Genomic DNA, 22,792 nt, shown 5'->3' with positions numbered 1-22,792 from the left:
AAACCCATTCATGTTGTGTAATTTTAATGTATTTCATCTTATATGAAATATGAGCTTCTTGGGACCAAAATAAATTAAAATTAGCAGTATCACTCTCAGTATCCTTAAAACACTAGAGGATGCTTGTGCTAAGCTCCTGAAGATGAAGAAAATTAGTGCATATCTGAGGTTTCTCTGTGAAAGACAATCTGAAATTAAGTAAACTACATCAGTCAGTGCATGGATTTTTTGATCTCTTCTTAAAAGTCAAAATATAATTTCTATATCTCTGCATTAAAATTTTAACTGTCTTTTTGCATAATAATATGAGTTCTAGCTTGTATTGTAAAATGATTAGTAGTATAACCAATGCAGGAAAAATGTGTTTGCTTGCAGACATCATCTTCCAGACTCCATTCAGTCAGCAACACTGCCTTTCAAAAATGGAGATCATGTCAAGGCATTTTATATTAGCTTCTACTTCTGCATTTCTGTTATATCCTTGTTAGATACTGGCTATACTGCTGATCCTGGAATTCAGTTGCATCAGGTTTGTGTCAGATATGGACATGTTGGATCATGAGAGAAGAGTTTTTTGACAATATCCTTAGAAAATATGAATTGATTATAGGTTCAACAAGGTATTTTGGAGTCAGGGACCCATATTCAAAACTGTTAGACACATGTGGCAACATGGGACTTGTTATTCACATTTTTGGGGTTTGAACCATCAGATAATATTTTTCAGCCAGTTTGTGTGTGAAAAAGTAAAATAATTCAAATTTTCTGAATCAGACTAGTATACCACCTATTTTTTTTTCTTTTTTTTTTTTTTTTTCTCAAAAATATCCAGGCATTTCTTTGGGAGATTTATTCAGAAAAACTCGCTTTGGACTCTCAAAGACACAAATGACAGGTTATCAGGATATATATCTATCTCCTTAGGTATCAAGCATGACCTCACCACCCTAGGGTCCTTTACCAGTCAAAGGAAAGACAGACATGCCTGAGGGAATTGATTTCATTATAAAATGGATGTCAACAGTAAATAATAAGATTCACTCTAGATTTTCTGCTTTAACACATTTGAAGTTAGGCAAGAGAAATCCCACCAAAATGTACAGAGCCCAGATTTGATCCAGGGTAAAGGAAGTGCTTTCATTAACAATCTAGCTGTTATAGTCCTTTTTTCTGTTTTTATTTCTTTTTTTTTTTTTTTTTTTTTTTTACAAAATGCAGATAGATATGAGAAACATGATGTAAGTCAATATTTATATGAGCTGCATGGTATTTTAATTAAACAAATAATTTTCTGTAACCTCTAGATAGGAATGAGAAGTTAATTGAAACTAAAAATTGGTCAATTTATCCAAAGACTTAGGAAAAAATCCTTAACTCTCTCTGCTTCTTTGGCTCTGGATGACACAATAAGGGAGAATGACTGTGAGTAAATGCCTCTCTCAGATAGGAAAAATGCTAACATCAACAGTATGTGCATGTCAATAGCCATCTTGTAAGGAAAAAAAAAATACAGGGACCTCTAATCACATCTAATCATTCTTATGTGCAACAGTTTGGGTTTTTTTCCTCTCTATGTTCCTAAGGTTTCTTATATTCACTTATCACTTGTGCTGTCAAATAACTAATTCTTTCTGGCAACTGACAATTTAAAAGAAAAGTATATTACAGGAAGGAGAGTGTCATAGTTTTCCATAAATTTGTAAGAGCTATGAACAAATAGGACAATTCTAAAATTAGACACATGGATAATTATCATAAGCCATAACTCTCAGGGCTACTTTACAGGATGTCTTTGGGGTAAAGTAAGTACAAAGACTGGCATAACAGCTGCATAATTTAGGCTATTTACCTCTTAGAAAACATTAGATAATTTCTTTCTGTATTTTATGGAAACCAGTGTAGAATTATAAACTGTACTCAGAAAAAAATTCATGTAATAACATTGCATTGCCAAAATTCAAGTTATGATAAGTAACCATAATTATAGTCTCATCAGAGCTGAAGTGTTTCAAAACACCTGTAAAATTTAGGTGCCTCTGCCTACTGTTACAAGCAAATAAATCCACCGATTTAAGTAGCAAGAACCATTAGCAGACTGAAGTAAAGATGGCAAGAGAAAAAAACCCAGAAGCTTCAGATGTCAGGGTGCCTAGCAAGACAATAAAAGTTCTACATAGCAACAGCATTTTAAGTATGAATAAATAGCCATAAAGTTCGCTGGTACAGCATGGAAGCTTGCAGATGGCAGATGAATTCATGTCTGTCATGTTTTTATAATACAATGACTTTTACATATTGCTGCCAGATGGAACACAGTTTTGCATCTTGATTATAAATCTCAAAAAAATACATCTTCCTTCAATGTGTTCCCTATTTGAAACAAAAGAAAATTCAGAGACAGATTCGGGAAGCCAAAGCAGATTTAAGGAAATATAAATTAAATCCTCAAGGGCTTCCTTGCTATAACTCAATTCAAAATAATGGAGTTCCCCAGGTGTTCTCAGTTTTTTAGGAAAACCACGGAAGGTATCATACATATTTCTATACAGGGAGAACTACATGTTCATTTTTAAATGTAAATACATTCCAGGCAGGTCCAGAAGACCTCTTAATAGAACTGAGTATTTGAAAAAACTTTTACAGAACATTTATATCTGCTTCAACAAAAATTGGTATCTGTCCCACAAGTTCAGATGGTAAGAGTGCCGTGCATGAGGCATAAATGCATTTAATCACTGCTGATAACAAATGTCTGTATCTACACCACAGAAGCACCTTGCCTTTCCCATCCCAATAAATGACACCTAGACGGACCTAAAATCTAATTCAGATCTGGTTATACCTGTTTCTGTAGACATGTACTATGAAGAAAGTACAGAATTTTTGTATTATCTATGTGTTCCTGCACCACACCTGGCTTCCTCCTGTGTGTCTGGTCTTTGCTTCTAATCCTAACTGGCATAGCTATGAAGCGAATAACTCTGATAGAAACAAAGTGAATTATATGACTGTAGGGAAGAATATTTTCCTATTCAATGGTTTCTCACAGAGTCTGATTTGACAACAAACTTGAGTTGACTTCTCTCAAACAGCCTCAAGCATTGTTTATATGCAGATAATTCTGTGTGTGAACCCATTAGGCTTTTATGACAGTTATAATCAAATATGATTAGGAAACCTTCTGGCTTACTTGGATCCATACTTACATTGTGCTTTGTGAGGTTGGAAATGTTACTTGCTATTGCTTGTAGCCAGTCAATACAGTCTTCAGCAGAAAGACACTGAATTATTCCACTGCAAACCCCATCCACAGCAATTACTTGGAACGCATTTTGCCTATAGACATATCATAACAGATCAGGTCAGAAGAAAATTTTATCTTTTCTAGCATATCATCTTAACAATACTTGTAAAAATGTTTTCCTTTCAACTACAATGAAGGTCAGCCAGTGAACACTGACAAAATGCTGCTTTTCCTGTTTTATAAATACCTGACATATTAAAACAATCATGCTAAAAGGACAACTCAGACAATATTAAACTTCCATAAGGCTATAAAAAATCCATAGACCAGCTCCACAGACTTGACCAGCAGGCTGTACAACCTCAGAAGCTGAACAAGTGATAGAGTTAATGCTTATCTAAGACTTAATACTTTAATACAGCAGGCTACAGAGAAGGAAAGTGCATTAGAAACCATAGGCAATAATTTGGCAAATTCAATGAACACCAGTATGTTTTCTCAACACCTTTGTTTTATTTTTATAATACAGTGTCTAAACACTTTTGGATTACTGTCTGGAGTCCCCTTGTTGGCTGCTCAAGCTTATAGGATTGTGCTTCTTTTCTAAACTACTGATGGAAAAATTGGAGAAGTAAAAATTGATCAAGTAGCATTAATCATCTTTCCAACTGCATTTCTGAAAACAGGATCATTACCAAAATACACTCCTACCTCTGCCTCTACCCCCAGAACCAATCTGGGCATATATACAAAAATCTATCATGCATTATATACTGATTTTCCACTTCCAGACACTGAGCAATTCTAGAACAAGAGAAAATTTTTCAGATGCCAAAGCAGTAACAGATCTAATTTCTTCAGTAAATTGCTTTATTTGTTAAAAGCTCTTGTAAGGCTCACAGGTCTCTGTCTTCAAAACTGAAAAACCTCAATAATAATCCATATCCCAGAACAGGAGATTAGTGAACATACAGAGAACACCAAGTTCCACTGCTGACATTCTGCTACAAGTCCAACTGTTAATTCAATTCATAGTTAAGATTAACTCCATCATTCAGATGCTTTGAAAATGGCTCAGGCAAAGTGCCTGTTATCTCCAGAGTAAAACTGAGTGTCACTAATGACAGCATCTGGCACCTGAAGACAGATATCAATTTTGAAAAGCTGCTTGTTTGGTGTCTTTTACCTCTTAAAATTTTATTCTAGTTGTATTAAATGTAAGGCTAATATTTGTCTTCACTCTATCCATGTTGAGAACAGACTGTTTCTTCAGTCAGGAGAAGCAACAGAAATGAACTAGAGCCTTGCCTTTGCTTTGAGTGTTCTAGCATGAGAACCAGCTTTTTTCAGGATAATGAAGCTTATATTAACATGCTCTTTCAGAGTTCTTCAGTTCATTTAAATCCAGAAGTTTAGTTCTCTTTCTCAGGTGTAGTGATTTTTCTATAAATCCACAAAAAAAATCCAACCAAAAACCAAACCAACAACCAAACCAACAAACAATCAAACAAACAAAAAAACAAAACAAAACAAACAAACCAAGACAAACTTCTTTCAGACTCATTTTCACAGTAATTGCAGTAAAATTTTGAGGAAGATATATTAAAAGAAACTTCAGGTAGTGCTGCTAGCATTTATTTATTCTATCCTTTATTTTAGATTGCTGTAAATAGAAATAGCCAATTTTTCTAGAATAAATTCTAAATCCTCACACAAGGACCATAACATGGGCTCAAAATTGTTGACTATCTCTTTTAAGAAAAATAACACTAATTTCAGGACTTGCCTTGTTTCTACACAGTATATAATAAATCAAAGCAGGGATCTAAAAGATCTATTAATGAGTAACATTAGCACAAGTACAAAAAGCCCAGTATGTTCCAGATTCAATCCTCATCCACATATTTCCCTTGGACTACAAACACAATGAATCTGGTGCATTTGGGGCATCAGGTTGTTCCTACTGTTCCTAGGAATTTGATCTGTGCAAGTTTGTACTTGCAGTTTGCATGGATCATTCATCCATAATGTTATTACCCAAGTATCAACTCCAAATTACTCAAATATCAATAGTATGATACATGGTCACCTAATAAATTACTTGTGGATATGTCTTGGCGTTAGATTATTGTAATAGTATTTTCTCGAATATGTATACCAGCCCAAGTCCATAATAACATGCAAACCTGAAAACATATTAAATAGATGTTTTGTACTAAATGGAAGAGATAGTAGAATAATCACTTTATAATACACCAAAAAAGTGAGAATGGATAAACACTTATTCAACTACACGTTTCAGGTTCTGGGCCTTCTGGAACACAAAAGCTATATTTGAAATAATTAAGCTTTGCAAGACTAACCTGAATGCCTTCTAGAATTCTGTATGAATACCCTCCAGAATTTATGTGTCTCAACCACTCCACTGGAAAAGCTAGAACATGACTATGGGGTTTAATATTGTATGTGAGAACAATATATTTACATATCAAACACTGAATTATAAAAAGTTATTAGGCTTTACATAGCAAAAACAGCCTTGTAAATACTAACTATGGAAAAGGTAATACATTAGCTTTCATTTCATGTTGCTTCCTTATATTATTTTTAATATCCTTTCTTTTATGTTGATGTTTCTAGCAGTCCCTTAAAAAAGTATCTACATATCTCTCATAATAAATTCTGAGAGGGAGTAACATTTAAAAATGTTTCCAGTAATTTAAAATAGTTGCATAAACTCTCTTGCTAGCAACATAAAATGTTGGTTCTATGCTTTAAGAAAAACCCTCTCTCTCACACACATCCTGCATTTTTGGTTTTTTTTAATACTTATTTCTTCATGTTAGAACAGAAGGACAAAAGGAAAAAATATCAGAGGAGTTTTTCAAGGTTTGAGTATGAGTTCAGGTATTTTGTTTCATACTAATATACCTTTGTTTTCTAGAAGTTCAGATCTCAGGTATATCATTACTACATTAACGTGTTATGTACACGTTCTATAATATAAATATTAAGCTTGTTTTTTATTGATGCAGAAGACTGAATTTTAAAACCCTAGATCTATGAACAGCTGCTTATGTGCTAATTTTCCATGTGAGTAATTCCATTCAATTCAATACCTTATCTGAAGTACACAGTAGAATAGATCTCAGATTTTATGTTATGCTTTTGGGTGCTTTATGCTTCATTTATGCTGAAGGCTTTCACAGAATTTAGTAGAACACCTCCTGCCTCTCTGGTCATTTGATCCTGCTCCAGTTCAGCTCAGCCAAGAAGCCTTTGTAGCCTTTGGTTTCCACCTTGCCTCCCTGGGCCAGCCACTGCTCCTCCACAGACCAAGGTTCACGCAGCCAGGTAAATATGGCCCTGCTATTACTGGTCAAAAGCTGCAGGCTGGTTTTGGCTCCAATGATCTACAACAGCTACTGCCTAACCTGCATTAATTTCAGCTCTGTGAACAGGAGAAATGGCTGGCAGACCTAGGCAGTGTAATTCTAAGAAACAACAGCCCTAAGAACCAACCAAGGCAGTGCACAGCTTTTGTGCAACTTTCAAATGTTTATTGAATACCAATAAAAACCAGTAAAATTAACTCCACAAAAATCCCAAACAGACTGAAGAAGATTTCTCTTCTCTAAGTTTCTGGAGGTTTCATAAATCTACTCCTAAGGGGTTCATTAGAAGAAATAATGGAGTAACCTGCTCTGTAGCTGTACACAGCTTTCCTACAGTTAATGTCTTTCCATACTAGAGCTCACAGAAGTATTTAAGTGTGAGAACTTAATTTTTATATATACAGATGATAAATGAATCCACACAATAGCTACATGCTTAAAAGTTTTAACAAGTATGATCTTATATACTTGCCTTGTTGGACTTTGTAGCTACTTTCATTTCTATTTCATTGCTTTACAAACAGTAATCATTACAGAATATTCTTGTCATCCCTCCTAATTTCTTCTGATTTATTAGGATAATATTAAATTATTATATTAAATTAATCAATGTCAGGTTCTAAGTCTGGACTGAGTCTTTCTGAAATGAATTTTATTTCCCCCACAGCAGCCCCCATAGTGTTGTGCTTTGTATGGGTAGGTAGAAAGATATTGATTGCACAACACTGTTTTGGCTACCGCTAAGCAGTATTGGCATAGCATCAGAGCTGTTGTTCCAACATTCCCTCCTCACCAACAGGCTGGGGAAACAAAATCTTGGGAGGGGAAATAGCCAGGACAGATGACCCAAACTGATCAAAGGGATATTCTATACCAAATGACATCTGCTCATCAATGAAAGCTAGGAGAAAGGAAGGTGTGGAGGGGAATTAATTAATTATGACACTCGTCTTCCAGAGCAACTACTACGTGCACCAAAGCCCTACTTCCCAGGAAGTGACTGAACTTCACCTGCTGATGGGAAGTAGAGAACAAATATTTTGGGTTTTTTTGCTTCCATGTGTGGCCTTTGCTTTTGCTTTATTAAACTGCCTTTATCTTAACTCATCATAATATTTCAATCTTATTTTCTTCCCCTCTGTCCTGTTGAGGAGGGGAGTGATAGAGAAACTTGGCTGATACTTTGCATCCAGCCATGGTCAACCCATCACATAGTGGCTATGAGCTTTGGACAGCTATCCCAGTGTTGTGACAATGAAATTAAATGTTAACACATGAAAAGTAAAACATGGGAAAAAATAACCTTTGCTATATGGAAACAAAAAAAAAAAAACCAAAAAAACCAAAAACAAAACAAAAAAAAAAAAAAACCCAACCAAAAAAAAAAAAAAAACCAAAAACAAAAACAAACAACAAAACCAAAAACAACAACTCCCTACTGTAGCTAAAAAAATAAAACAAAGAAGTACAAGAACTGGGAGATTCTTATCAGCTCAGGCTCTTGCTCATGGTCCTCACCGGAGTATGGTTGCAGCCACTCCTGTGCCTGGACATGTATCCCACTGATTTGTACCTCTAGGCTGACTTCCCAGCCCCACCTGACCACGATGGACTCCCTCTGAAGACTGTCCCTAAGCCTTCTCTGTTCCTCCATGGGGAGCAGTGGGGTAGGATCTTTGTCTACATGGACTACTCCTTGTCCAGCCTCATTGCCACCCTCTCTCTTGGCTTATCTTCCTCATGGGGCAGCCAGCCCTTGCTGCTCTCAAACAAGATTATTTCACCCAATGTAGGTATCAGATGATGTATTTAACACAAACAGAAGGAAATACATTTTAAAATGTAATCACATTGTAGACCTCAATGCCATAATCCATTGCAAATATCAAAGATATAAAAACAAGCTGCTTAGAAAGAAGCTTTTGAGGACAGGAGCATTAGCAGCTATTAATTATGATGACATATGTTTCATCTCAAACTGCAAAAGGTGCTGAGCACTAAATGCAAGTAAAAGATCACCCATCATCTCCTCATGTACCATGGCCAGTTGATGTCAGAGGAGAACATGAGCCAAAGTGGACCCAGAAAGACCTTTATGAAAGCTCCTATATTTCGTGTATCTGTCAGCTGCCATGGAACTAATAATGCAATTTCTCCAACAAGGCAACCCCTTAGGGCAGGCATCTGTCAACCAAGAAGTCAAGTTTCAGCCTTCAGAACTTCTTTACCTGCACAAATCTGATCCTGGAAGGTACTGGGAAAATCGTGAATGAAGAAGTGGAATTAATCGTAGATCACACCACCTCTTCTCCCACCTAAGTCCTGGGGATGCTGGCCATGAGGAACATGATAACGTATCCTGAAAAACATTAAAAGGTTCTTCTCAGTTTTGAACTTCATTGTAAGTACTCAGCGGATTTGGAAAGAATGAGATAGACTTCAAAGACTTATAGTTAATTTGGCAGTGTTCCATTTTTCCCAAGTCACTTATCATTAGTTTTAGTAAGCACTGGAAAGATTCTGAATGGGACCTCTCAATTATTCACAATACAACCATAATTCAGTAGTTTCCTGTGGCTCTGTACACATTTACATACATATCTTTTCTAATGATATCACCTCAAAACATGGTAATTGGGAATGGAATTTAACATGTGATGAAAATTGTCAAAATTGTCAAAACTACATGCTGAAGTGATGAATATTTTAATTTTACCTACTTACAGAAGACATTGCTTATATGAAAACTGAACTTTATCATGTTTATGTGATCATATCTACAAAGAATGAGTATTTAAATGTCTAGAATCTAATTTGACAAGCATTTTTAAAGAATATACATTTGCATGAAAAATGCTTATAAAAAGTTAAATTATCAACATCTGTTTCTAAAAATACATCTCTTTCTTTATAAAATGCTTTATAAAATAGTGCTAACGATGATGTTATTTTTCTGAGAGAGCGCGATTTTTCAAAGTGCCTTCTCACTGCAACAAAGGATGAGGAAAGGTTGAGGTATTTAATGCCTTCTTTACCACAATCTTTAATAGTAAGACCAGTTATTTGCCTGGTAGCAAACCTCTGAGCTGGGAGATAGGGATAGGGAGCAGACTGAAGCTACCATAATCCAAGGGGAAGTGGTCAGTGATCTGCTGCTGCAGTGAGGCACACACAGGTCTACGTGGCCAGGTGGGATCCACAGAAGGATAGTGAGGGAGCTGGCACAAGTGCTCAGTTAGTCACTTTCCATCATTTACCAGCAGTCCCAGCTAACCAGCGAGGTCTCAATTGACAGGAAGTTGGCAAATAAGATGCCGTCTACAAGACAGGCCATTAGGAGGATCTGGAGAACTACAGGCCTGTCAGCTGGACCTGGGGCAGGTCATGGAGCAGATCATCCTGAGTGCCATCCCACACCATGCACAGGACAAACAGGGAATCAGGCCCAGCCAGCAAAGGTTCATGTAAGGCACATCCTGCCTGACCAGCCTGATCTCCATTTATGACCAGGTGACCAATCTATTGGACGAGGGAAAGGATGTAGATGTTCTCAACCTGGACTTTAGTAAAGCCTTTGGCACAGCATTTTCCTGGAGAAACTGGCTGCTCCTGGCTTCAATGGATACACTGGGTAAAAAAATGGCTGGATGGAGAAGCCCAGAGAGTGGTGGTGAGTGGAGATACATTCAGTTGGTGGACAGTCATGGCTGGTGTTATCTAGGGCTCAGTGTTGCGGCCGGCACTGTTTAATATTTAATACTGATGATCTGGAAGAGGGGATGAAGTGCACCATGAGTTCACAGTTGACATCAAGTTGGACAGGCGTGCTGATCTGCTGGAGGGTAGGAAGGCTCTACAAGGGGATCTGGACAGACTGAATCAATGGACTGAGGCCAATTGTATGAGATTCACAAGACAAAGCTCCAGGTCCTGCACTTTTGCCAAAACAACCCCAGGCAGCACTACAGGCTGGGGACAGAGTGACTAGAAACCTGTATGATGAGAAAGGACCTGGGGGTGCTGGTCAACACAGCTGAACATGAGTCAGTGTGTGCCCAGATGGCCAAGAAGGCCATTGGCATCCTGATGAGAAAACGTGGGGCCAGCAGGACCAGGGCAGTGACTGTTCCCCTGTATTTGGCACTGGTGAGGCCACACCTTGAGTGCTGTATTCAGTTCTGTGCCACTCACTCCAACAAGGACGTTGAGGTGCTGCAGCATGTCCAGAAAAAGGCAACATGGTTGGAAAATGGTCTGGAGCACAAGAAGGTGAGAAGGAGCTGGGGGAGGTGAGGTTGTTCAGCCTGGAGAAAGAAAGGCTCAGGGAGACCTTATCACTCTCTACAACCACCTGAAATGAGGCTGTAGCCAGCTGGGGGTTGGCCTCTTCCCCCAAGTAGCAAGTGACAGTATATCAGCATATCAGTAAAATGAAACACTGAATTTCTGTTGAGAAATTCTACAGATTCAATAAAAATAAATAAATTATTACTAGGAAGACTATGCTAGGATGTTGTTTTGAACATCTTGAATTTTTAATGTTTTCTCTTTGCTTCTGGGAACCTTTCTTTACCTGTGATTAAACTTGGGGAAAAGATGAAAAGCAGTAAAAGTTCAGGTACAAACTGTAGGCCTAGATATGGCCTATATAGGCTACAACAAAAATGTTAACCCTACCTTTAGACTGCATAACTCTGTAAACTGTTGACAAAAGACCAAAGTCTTGTCTACTCCAAGTTCTGAGTCAAAAGCCTCCTTTAAGTGAATTAAAAAGACTACAAATTTAGAAACAGGACTGTGGCTGTACTTCACAGAATCATTGAATGTCTGAGTTGGATGGGACCCACAAGGACCATCAAGTCCAAGTCTTGTCCCTGCACAGGACATCCCCAACAATCTCACAATGTTCCTGAGAGTTTTTTCTTGCCCTCTGTGAAGCTGATGCTGTAACCACTTCCCTGGGGAGCCTGTTCCAGTGTTCCATCCCCTAAGCAAAGAACCTTGTTTTAATACCCAACCTAAACCTCACAGACACAACATTCCCTTGGGTCCTATCACTGGTCACACAGAAGAAGGGACCAGTGCCTGCCTCTCTTCTTTCCCTCACAAGGAAGTTGCAATGAGGTCTCCTCTCAGCCTCCTCTTGAGGCTGCACAGAACAAGTGACCTCTTCTCATACAGCTTCTCCTCCAGATCCTTCACCATCTTTGTTGAGCTCCTTTGGAGCTCTCTAACAGCTTTGTACCTGTTTTATACTATTTTTATACAGTTTCATAGACTGCCCCCAGCACTTGAGGTGAAGCAGTCCCAGAGCAGAGCAGAGCAGAGCAGGACAACCCCCTCCCTTGCCCAGCTGGTGATGCTGTGCCTGATGCAGCCCAGGACAGGGTTGGCCCTCCTGGCTGCCAGGGCACTGCTGGCTCCCGTTCACTTTGCCATCGACCAGGACCCCCAGGTCCCTTTCTGTGACACTGCTTACCAGCTTCTCCTTCCCTAGCCTGCCTGTACATCCAGAGGCTGCCCCTCCCAGGCCCAGAATCCAGCTCACCCTTGTTAAATTTCATAGGTTGATGGCTGCTCAGCCCACAGATTTGACAGCGTCTCTCTGTAAAGCCTCCCGTCTTTTGAGGGAATCAAAAGTTCCTCCAAATTTTTGTATCATCCGCAAACTTACTTAGTATCCCTTTCAGTCCTGAACCTCAGTCACTGATCAAAATGTTGATGAGGCCTGAGCCTAACATACAGCAGAACCCCACTAGTGACCAGTCACCTAAATTCACTCTGTTTACTGTAACTCTTCGGGTCCAACCATGAGCCAGTTGCTCACTAATCATGTTTATCCAGCTGTCATAATTCCTTCTAAAAAATATTCTGTGAAAAATTAAGAGCTGTGGCATAAGAGTTGTACATAGTTTAGGAACTCATACAAAGGTTTGGTTTTATGAAGAACTCTGTTCCCATGACAAGGGAACATGTCAGAACCACATCTTGGTCTTCACTTGAAAATTTAATTGAGGGTGAATTATAGGCTTGTGATACAAGATTATATTCTTTAAACTGAAAGAAAAACACTTGGTTTCAGTAAATTATTGTCAGTTCAAATAGAAACTACAGCTCATCTAGATTAGTTTGACACCTGCAAAAAAAGAATTCACAAAGGAAAGCATGTTTTTTAACATAAAAGCAAAATTAGAATTGTAGTGGCTAGGTGAATGAATCAGCTTAGGATCTACTGCCATAGCCGTTTTACACACGGACATACATACCGATATAACTCCTGAGACAAGTCTGCTTTTGTTGTTGCTGCACAAGTTACATATATTTTTATTGTTCTTTGATATAAATTTTATTGATGTTATCTGTTTATAAATTCCACTTCCTAAAATGTGCATAATTCTCAAGGGTTTTCCAGATTACAATTGTGTTTATATCTGTAGTATTGATATTTAAATCTGTGGGCTGCTATTTAAAACCTTTAATAGAAAAATATGAAAGCACAATAAAACAACATAGAAATTGGAAATGGCTGCTTAGTATGGCTTATGTTTCAGGTTTTAATTTTTTTTTTTTAATTATGATCTATATTTTTATTTTATTTTTCTATTTATTTTTCTATTTCCATCTATCACAAAGCCAAATAGTGAGCAAAAAAACCTTTAGAACCATATAAAATAAAGGAAATTTTGTATTTTCTGGCTAAGAAAAAAATTTTAAGTCCCTTGTTGCACTTCAAAGAAGTCTTTTAGTAAATATCTGATCAGACATCTGTAGCCTTTTATCCCAGAGACACTCTGCTCCATAATGTTATCCCAGTTCAGGTAAAATTTTAAGTACACATTACCAGAAGTAAAACACCCTCACCTTAAAAATAGGCAAAAACATGCACCTAATCATCTTTTGCCAAAAGCTTTAGATATTGCACGCAATATAAGTAATGGAAAATATTCTCAAAAAACTTTTCTTCTGTTTCTATAAATAGAAATATTTTCATTTTAAGAATTTTAATTCCTATGCAGAGAAAAAAATTTAAAAGGAAAAACTTTTGCAAAATCCCTACTGCCCAAGTAAACAGTAATCACTTGCATCAAGGCACAATCTCAGCTGTAATAATTTGTCACATTTTAATTCCCAGCCATAATTTCTGGCTACTCTTTTTTCCCACTACAGAACTGAATGTCTCCAGAGTTAACTAGAGCTCCTCCCTGTTAATGTCCTTTATTAGTATTTCCACTTAGCTATTATACTATAATTATTCTTCTGTGTAATTCCATCAAGGAGATTCAAGCTCTTACCGTGTTGTTGGGGTGGTAGTTGAGATGCAAACCACTGTCACATAGTGGAGAGGATGTGCCACTGCTTTGGTCACTGGGGGCACCTAATACAAGTACAAATTCACAAGAAAATTCTTCGTTAATTTATGATGACATAATTCAAATTTGTATATGCACATATGAATTCTCCTCAAACCCAAAAAACTTCTATCATATATAACATTCATTTACTTTCTCCATTCAGCCAGTATCTGTTTTCTGGCTTGAGTGGATTGCCTTTGTAAGCTAAATGGAGGCTCAAGAAAACCTTTTCCAATGCTTTGATTAAAACAAAATTAATTTCTGCTTGGTAAGAAAAAAAAACCCACAACATTTCTTTGAAATTTGACAATAAAAGGGAAGTGTGTACCTTCTCTGTTGGTTTTTACTGGAAGGAATTTGTCAGATAACCCTTTTGTTAGTGGAGTTTACAGTTCTAAATGTTCTTGTAATGGTTTAGGAAATTACATTCCTGTGCATCACTCAGGCTACTTTGTGGTACCACAGCCTTTCATAAAAGGGAGAAAGTACTGTGATGTATTTTTATTTAAGAATATAGTGATTTTTTCATGTTTCATATAAATTTAATACATAGGCAAAAGAAAAAGACAATATTCCATCAAATGTTTGTATAAAATGCTATTTCGTGATTTTAGATTATTTAATTCCTATTAACTTAAAATCAAAGGCTATAAGTACTAAAATCAAATATTTATAGTTTTTTGCTTTAAATTTGAGCAATTTAATTTATTCTCTTAGTGAGCAAAAAGCAGAAGGAAAGCAGAGGTGGCAAAAGGCACAGGCTGATATATAAATATGGTTAGATATGCCGCAATTGTCTATAATTATGCATCCACACTTACAATTTAATATAATTAAAGGAAGACAGCTGTCTCCATATGACTCTCATGGGGCTAGTTCACTAAAACTCAGTTTGGACTAAAACAAAATACTTATTATTCCAGAGTAATTTATTCTTAGGTAGACAGACATCTCCACCAAAGCCTCTGAATTTTAAACAGCAAAGTTCTCTAAATATATACACACAATCTCATTTTCACATTTACAAGAAAAAACTCCCTGGGACTAAAATACTAGCTGATGCTGCCTGAAAAATTGATTTTAAATACTCTGTACCAGGATGTGAGCTATTGCAAACTAATATAATTCGACTGTTTTACCTGTAACTTTACTGATTCACACCAGCCAAATGTCTGGTTATCTGTTTTTCTACCGTAGATAGCAATTTTTCTCTTGAGGTCAGTGTTAACACAAGCCCTGGGAATAGGAGCAACTCAAATTTAGACACTTATGCTGATTGTAAAAGCTGCTGTCAATCACCCTCAATGAACTGTAGTTTCAGAAGCTGCAAGTGTTCATGGGCATTGAATTCAGGGTTCTTTGGTCATGGAATAAAGGCTTACATGCACAATCTTCATTCAGTGGCAGTTTGAGAAAAGCAGGTGCTCTTTTCAGAAAGGACACAGTTAGGGTCACTTCTTCCCCTGCATTGCGAAGGACTTGTACCTGGAAAAGAAATAAAGGCAGACACCTTGAAATAAAGTTATGATCAAAATGCATTAGCAAATGTAAGCAACACCACACAGCTTTCCCATACCAGAATGTAACTGCTTAGCAGTTTATTGCAATTACATTTGTCTGAGAAGAAAGCAAGACATAAAGCTTGCTATGTGCTTGTCAATTGTGTTTCTAGCCAGACATACAGTTAATGGAGTGAGGGGGGCACTACCCTTCTGTATTAGTGCTGGCTTTGACCTGTGCTGTTGCAGACTTTCTCCTTGAAAATATTAACTCCTTGAAAATATGTAACTCCTTCCTTCAGGTCTACAGTAATCCCCCCTAGCATGAATATTTTTTTTAAATAAATATTTTTTTCAAAATAAATACATATTTTCTCTTTGTATACATATTTTCTCTTGTCTTACAAATCCTCAACCAAAATAACAGCAGTAGTTTCCACAGCTGTACCATAATCCTATGAGCAAGTCTTTCCAAAACTCAGAGTTAAATTTAGCTGAGGCGCTCCAGCAGGGATGAGAGACCTAATCTTCATCACAGACACAGAGGAAAAGAACCTATTTTAAGCCTTAAATCTTAGATAAGCTTAGGTTTTGCCAAAGGGCAGCTTGCATTTGAACATAGAATGCACAAAGCACCTATCCAGCTGGGAATACTTTTAGCCTTCCTGTACTCTCCCACTAGTTACCCCTCTGGCTTCTGCTCATCTTCAGCTTTTGTGGGATACAGCTGTAGACACCCCAAACATACAGCAGAGTGACTCCAGGCACCTCCCAGGAGTAGCATTAAGGAGGCACAAAAGCAACTAAACCAAATGCTGTATTAAATAGCTGAGGAGGAACATTTGAATTGGCTTACGAGAGCCAAGAAGAACAGATCTGTTTCAGAGAACATCCCTTTCCTCTTCTGGCTCTATAACGTCAAAATTCTTCAAGGGCTGATTTAATTTGGGTGTACAATGACAGAAGATTGCACCATGCCTCTCTGAGTGACTGTGTTCGTACTGTGAAGAGCCAGCTCACAGGCAGCTGAGAGCTGCTCTGAGAGAGAGCTGTGACACAGTGAGATATTAGGCAATCATTTTAAACTAGAACATATCTGCTCCCTTTCTCCTGTGTAGCTGGATAACACACAGGTAACCTTTCTGTCATGCTGCTGCTTGTGAGAAAGCCTTGTAAATAATAGATGAAGCATTGTTATTCTTTAATTATGCTTGTCAATAACATACTCAACAGATTTATTTACATGCATGTGTATAAGTATACACTGGGCTGCTTTCACATGGAATCACTGCATTATGCTGTAACTTAAAGAAATTCTTCAGGAAAAATTGTCAACTTTGCCTCGGAACAACAATATTGCCTAGTCCATGCTGGTTGCCACAGAGGAATAACAATATGATGACAGAATATTTGATTCAGTAACTGAAACTTTAGGGTCTTTATTGTTTAAAATAGCACAGCAGTTGCCAATGCACATTTTGCAGTTTAGTATGTATTTATAAGTATGTGCACAAATAAACACAGAAACATCACAATAGATTTAATAACTTATACTGCATGCCAAAAACTTAATCTGTAACACAGAATCATGGAATCATTTATGTTAAAACATGAGTCTCTTTGATGAGCTGTTCCCAGTTCTGATGCATTTTCTATCTTAAAATTTGTAATCAGCAATTATTTCCTAGAAAGATGACTTGTAATGTGCAGAAAAATAGACCAAGACTCTAAAGTCCTGAATTCAATGAGAGATACCATCCTATATCCTCAGCCTCCATAGAGAATTCATTCTTTTCCTCCCTTATGTAGCAGTCACACAGTTCAGAGTAGTCAGAACCAAAGCAGAAACTTAGAGGTATGTACTCTCTATTGTTTCAACAGATGTGGATAGACAAAGTGCAGGAAAATGCAGCTACTCTCTCTGCTGTTAAAAAAAGGTATTTCTTTTTACTCAGAGAATAAGTGAAGGAGTTACAGCATTACTAACTTTCATTTATAAAGTCACCTTTTAGGATAAGTGGATATCTTCTGTGAAAGAAGCTGAGACAATAACAGCCCTAAATCGTTCTTCCAAGAGTCTACATAATTTCACTTGATAATATATTGCTTTGTAAAGCCTGTAAGAGGCAATAAGTAGCCTACTGTGACTTTTTTCTCTTACCTCTCTCTCCCTCAAACCTCTTTATCTCATAGGATGAAAACTTTATGCTGGAATGCATTTCAGTTGAAATCAGCAATACTTATTCAGTGAACTGCATTTTGGAGTGTATGAAGCATATAATCCAGAAAGTGATTAGATTTTGACATGCAGAATAAAGACTAAAGAGAGATAAAAGATTACAAGAGAAAACTACTAGGTAATCATTGCAACAAAGAGCAGATGACTTATCGATTCCATTTTGCTTACTTTCTAGTCATTAACAAAGCCATTCTGGGAAATAAGGTTAGGTGAAGAAAATGAGCATTTTAATTACTTTATTGTCTTTTTCTAGCTTTCAGTTGAAAGCTTTACTGTTATTTTACATTCTTTGTCTTTAATTTACATATGAAATGAAAAATCAAATTACTAAAGATAATGCTAGCCACAAATAACAGTATCAGTACTGAATTTAAATTAGGGCCTCATTCCCACTGTGTATAAATGGTTAACAAAATTCAATATTACTGAAACATAGCTAGATAAGTAAAGAGATTTTCAGTTCATTACTGCTAATAAAGAAGCCATCTCTAAATTTGCATAAAATAAAAATATTTAAAAATATTTTGCCATCCTGGTTGATGGCAAGTGGAATATGAGTCAACAGTGCCCTGGCAGCCAACCATAGGAGGGCCAACCATGTCTCCTAGGCACAACATCTCCAGCTGGGCAAGGGAGGGGATTGTCCTGCTCTGCTCTGCACTGGGGCACCCTCACCTTGAGTGCTGGGGGCAGTCTAGGACACCACAATATAAAAAAGACATCAAGCTATTAGAGAGTGTCTAAATGAGAGCTATGAGGATGGAGAAGTGTCTGGAGGTGAAACCTTACGAGGTCACTTGTAATGTGACCTCGAATGGTTTCAGGTATGTTCAGCCTGAAAGTGAGGAGACTGAAGGGAGAACTCACTGGGGTCTTCAATGCCCTCAGGACAGGACAAGGAGGAGCAGGTACTGATCTCTTCATTCCCAGTGACAGGACTCGAGAAAACAGCATGAAACTGAGTCAGGGGAGGTTTAGTTTGGCTATCACTAAAAGGTTTTGCACCCAGGCAGTGGCTGAACACTGGAACAGCTTCCCCAGGGAAGTGGTCACAGCACCAAGCCTGACAGAGTACAAGAAGTGTTCGGACAACACCCTGAGGCACATGGTGTGATTCTTGGGGTGTCTTGCACAGGAGATGTACTTGATGTTCTTAACGGGTCCCTTCCAACTCAGAATATTCTATAATCCTGTGATTTTCCAGTACATGAAAAGATGTAACCGGACCCAACCTATACAAAGTGAACAAGAAACTCATTTTTGATGGAATACTAATTTTGATTAAATATAAAAAACACATTTTCAAAAATTTCAAATCAACAACGCAGCAACCTCCTATAATGATTTTTATAATATATGAAGAATTTGACAACAGTGAGAAAAATTTCTAGTGCTAAATCCAGGGAATATTTGTATGACAAAAATTTAACTCAGGAGTAGACCTAACATTTACAATTTCCCACTAGATTATATATTCCCATTGTATGCCATGGAGAAACTCCCTTCAGAAGAGATTTGGCAATTTCTAAAGCACTGCATCCTAAATTGCAGAAAATGCATGACCAGATACCATTGAAAAGATTGGCTTATTGTTTGTATCATTGAAAGGCAATGATCTGTTTTATTTTCAGAGGCTATATAGACTATTCAAGATAGTCTATTCAAGACTAGTCAAGATAGATTTTTTTGTTAATATTTATGAGATATTCTTTAAAGCCTTAGATTTTAGGCATATGAATTCACTCAACTATGTAGTTTTAATTTTTCTAGTTAAAAATTAATAATAGTAACACTTAATATGTTGATATAGAAGTATGAATTATATTATGAAAAGATATTTAGTACTGCTATTATTACTTTATTTAGCTTTATGTTTTTATTTCAGCTAATGAGTAATACCAGGTATTAATCTGTTGGTGCACAGCATCTAACTAAATAATCCCTGTAACAGGAAAAAGCCATGACACTGAAAAATCTTTACATCTCCTCACCAACATTATGGCTATATATATTAAATTCCTGCTGGTGTTTTAAAAATCATATTATGTACTTTTAATTCAGAATGAGTTCATGTGGAAAGAACTACACAAAGAGAAATATTAAATATTGTCAATAAACTTTCTTATGTAAAGTATAACCTTACTACCAGTGGGACCAAGAATTAATTTACTTTTACCACAAATACCCCTATATAAAGTTAGGATGTTCATTAATGAAGTGAGAGAGGCAAAAAACCCAGCTGTGCATGTCTGAGCTGTGTGAAATAGTGACATTAAAAGAGTCAGTGCTTCTGGAGCGACAGTGACTATATTTTCATTCAATTACTGTAATGACTGTAAGGAGGCTATTTGAAAAAGTAAATTTTATGGTGATGTTTGATATTACTGAAGAAAACATCTACATAATAACAACACTAATCTGAATTTTTAATAATGTCTGCAATGATACTGCCTTTTAATTTTATAAACCCTTTTCAATTCCCAGTTTAAGAAAACATTTGAGCATATGCTGAAGTCTCTCTCAATATATTCAGGAAAGCAATGAAGCATGAATTCCCTCTGACTTCTGTAAGTATTCTTTCTTGAATAAGACTGTAAATCCCCTCTCAAATTGCCAGTGAAATTTACTCACCAATAAAGTGTTAAAGATTTAAAACAGAACACTTACTTAGATCCCAGAATCTATGTTCTCTTTTGAATTTAAGTAAATTTCACTCCTCGGTTTTTAAAGAAAAATTCAATTTATTGGTGAATATCTTGAACTGTACAGATTGAGAAAACAGAAAAAAAAGAAAAGGTAGAAGACACCTTTCTAGCCACTCTGCAGTTACACAATGCCCAAGCATCACCATCAGCAGAAAACAAAACACACATTTTAACACAATCACACAGAGGTCAAAACCTGCAAGTCTTCATGCACATAACTGCCTTGAATTTGTGTTTATTTTTAAAATCTACTGCTTTATTTAGTAAAAGCACAATTTTGTTAATACCGGAATTATTAGGAACACATCAGTGCATAGTGAGTTTTTAATACCTATGACCTAATATTTATCACAGTATTTGCCAATAATTCAAGTTAATAAAGAAATATAATATCAAGAGATATCAAAGCTTTTTCCCTTCAGAAAGTTTCTCTTTCAATATAGAGAGTGAACTGTATATGGTTCAGAACACAATTTTATGACAGAAATTCCTATTCAGACTGCACAACTGAAAGTATACTTCAGACTACAGTTTGACACTATCACAACTGTACTTTTAAAATTTTTTCTGTCTGGCTCCAAAAACCATGTTAGATATTTCAACACAAACCCAAAGGGCTGCACACTAGATCTGGGGGCTATCTCAAACAAGGGGACAGGACTGCAGAGCAGAGTAGAGCACTTCCCAAGAACACAGGAAGCCATGCCCTTCTATTCTGAGCTCTCTTCTGCTTGTATCCTGCTACTAGCACTGTCTTGAAAAAGTGCAGGGGGATGCAGCAACACAGGAATTTACAGCAAAGACACCCTCCAGTGCCCACCACTAAAGAGTTATTCTGAAAAGTGCAGATAGAGGTTTATGGACCTGCAAGATGACACAGCAATGGAATTGAAGCAGTGCTTGCTCAGTGAATGCTCCAGCTACTAAAGCACTACACAAAAGATCATTTCAGAGTAGCATACACAGAGATTCAGGGTTTGATGCTTTTTGACAAGTCCCATCAGACTGGCCACTTCAAAGAAAAATTACTCTTGATCCCAGGTGACAGCACATGTTTTAGCTACACCATTAGGTGGTTTCTCAGTTGTACAGCAACATACCAGACATCTTATAGATATATTCAGGCTTCTTTCATTGATCCTTGCTCTACCTATTTTCACAGGCTGCTGGGCTTTAGTCACAGAAGTACCAGAACATGCAACTTTGACACTGTTGTATAAAGCATTAGTAGAAAACTAAGTGATCCTCCTTTAAAAATAGATTTCATCATCTTTCTAGACTACAAGTGCTTACATTAGCTAACACTGAGAGACCTGTACAGAATTTCAGTCACAAGAATGACTAAAATAATCAGATGCAAGCAATATGAATAAGTGCAATGAGGAAGTAGGAGAAAGAGATTAATTTAATAAAAATTTATTGAAAACATAATTAACCTACAAAATAAAAAACATCCACCAGGCAATAGAAGACCAAATATAGATCACACAGATGACATAGACTCCTATCAGTTCTTTCTTCAATGCACTAAAAGAATATGGTTTCAAACTTTTAAGTCTGACACTTGTAGAATGGAGCACTTCCAAGTTTATCTAAAAGATCTGATAGCAGCTTTCTGGAACTCTTTAACCTTTCCTATGTTCCACAATTAACACGAAAATGTTTATTGCTCTTTCAGTCAGAATAGTAGTATGCTGCAACTAATTATTGCTTAGCTTCAAGTTTATGTAAGTTTTGTAAAGTAATATAGTGGTTCCTTAGCAAAAAATATCAATGCAAACAAAAAAAAAATTAAAAGAAAAGTCTACAGCGTTCTCCTGGGGTTTTTTCCCCTTAATCTTAGTAACAATAATATCACACATAAAAACACTGCTATTAAGTGCCAAATTTTCATTCTTAAGTCATATATCCTAATTTTGAATTTGGTTTCACTAAAAGCTGCACGTATTGGTCATCACAGTTCATAGTTAATAATTAGAAGGCCATTACTCCAACACACAAACTAAGAAATGCAAGGAATTAAAAAATGCTATGTCTTCCAAAACCAAGAACACACCCTGGAGGCCATGACTCATAGGTCATATGGGACATCACGGGTCCTTGAACTGAAAAATTTCATACCATATTCTGAAATATGAAAATTAACAACTCCTTAAATAGATTCCAACTATAATACACTATTTATCATGATCTGCCAGTATATTCTTTGAATCGTCCCAGCTGGTGGTTGATTTTAATGCACATGTTCATTTTGATATCAAACAATGGGTCCTGTTAATGATTCTCAACCTATGGACTACTACTTGTGTGGGACTGTGGTCCATTGAAGAAATACACAAAGATGCATTTAATAACCAT

At 36.7% G+C, this 22,792-nt stretch overlaps 1 protein-coding gene across 2 annotated transcripts in view; it reads right to left on the bottom strand.

The window, feature by feature from the left end:
* The window catches only part of SNTG1 (syntrophin gamma 1), a 309,163-nt gene that overhangs the window by 85,694 nt on the left and 200,677 nt on the right, over positions 1 to 22,792 (bottom strand). For both annotated transcript variants that reach the window (XM_041412822.1, XM_041412823.1), the window contains 4 exons: positions 15,374 to 15,476; positions 13,932 to 14,014; positions 8,868 to 8,998; positions 3,207 to 3,336 (listed from right to left, as the gene is read on the bottom strand). In XM_041412822.1, coding sequence (XP_041268756.1) covers positions 3,207 to 3,336; positions 8,868 to 8,998; positions 13,932 to 14,014; positions 15,374 to 15,476 — 447 coding nt within the window. The remainder of the gene's footprint in view (positions 1 to 3,206; positions 3,337 to 8,867; positions 8,999 to 13,931; positions 14,015 to 15,373; positions 15,477 to 22,792) is intronic.

The sequence above is a fragment of the Onychostruthus taczanowskii genome, unplaced genomic scaffold (genome assembly GCF_017590055.1).
Source record: "Onychostruthus taczanowskii isolate IOZ18803 unplaced genomic scaffold, ASM1759005v1 scaffold4, whole genome shotgun sequence".
NCBI classification, from domain to species: Eukaryota; Metazoa; Chordata; class Aves; order Passeriformes; family Passeridae; genus Onychostruthus; species Onychostruthus taczanowskii.
Note: the sequence above shows the minus strand (reverse complement) of the source record. Positions and strands in the feature narration are given on the sequence as shown.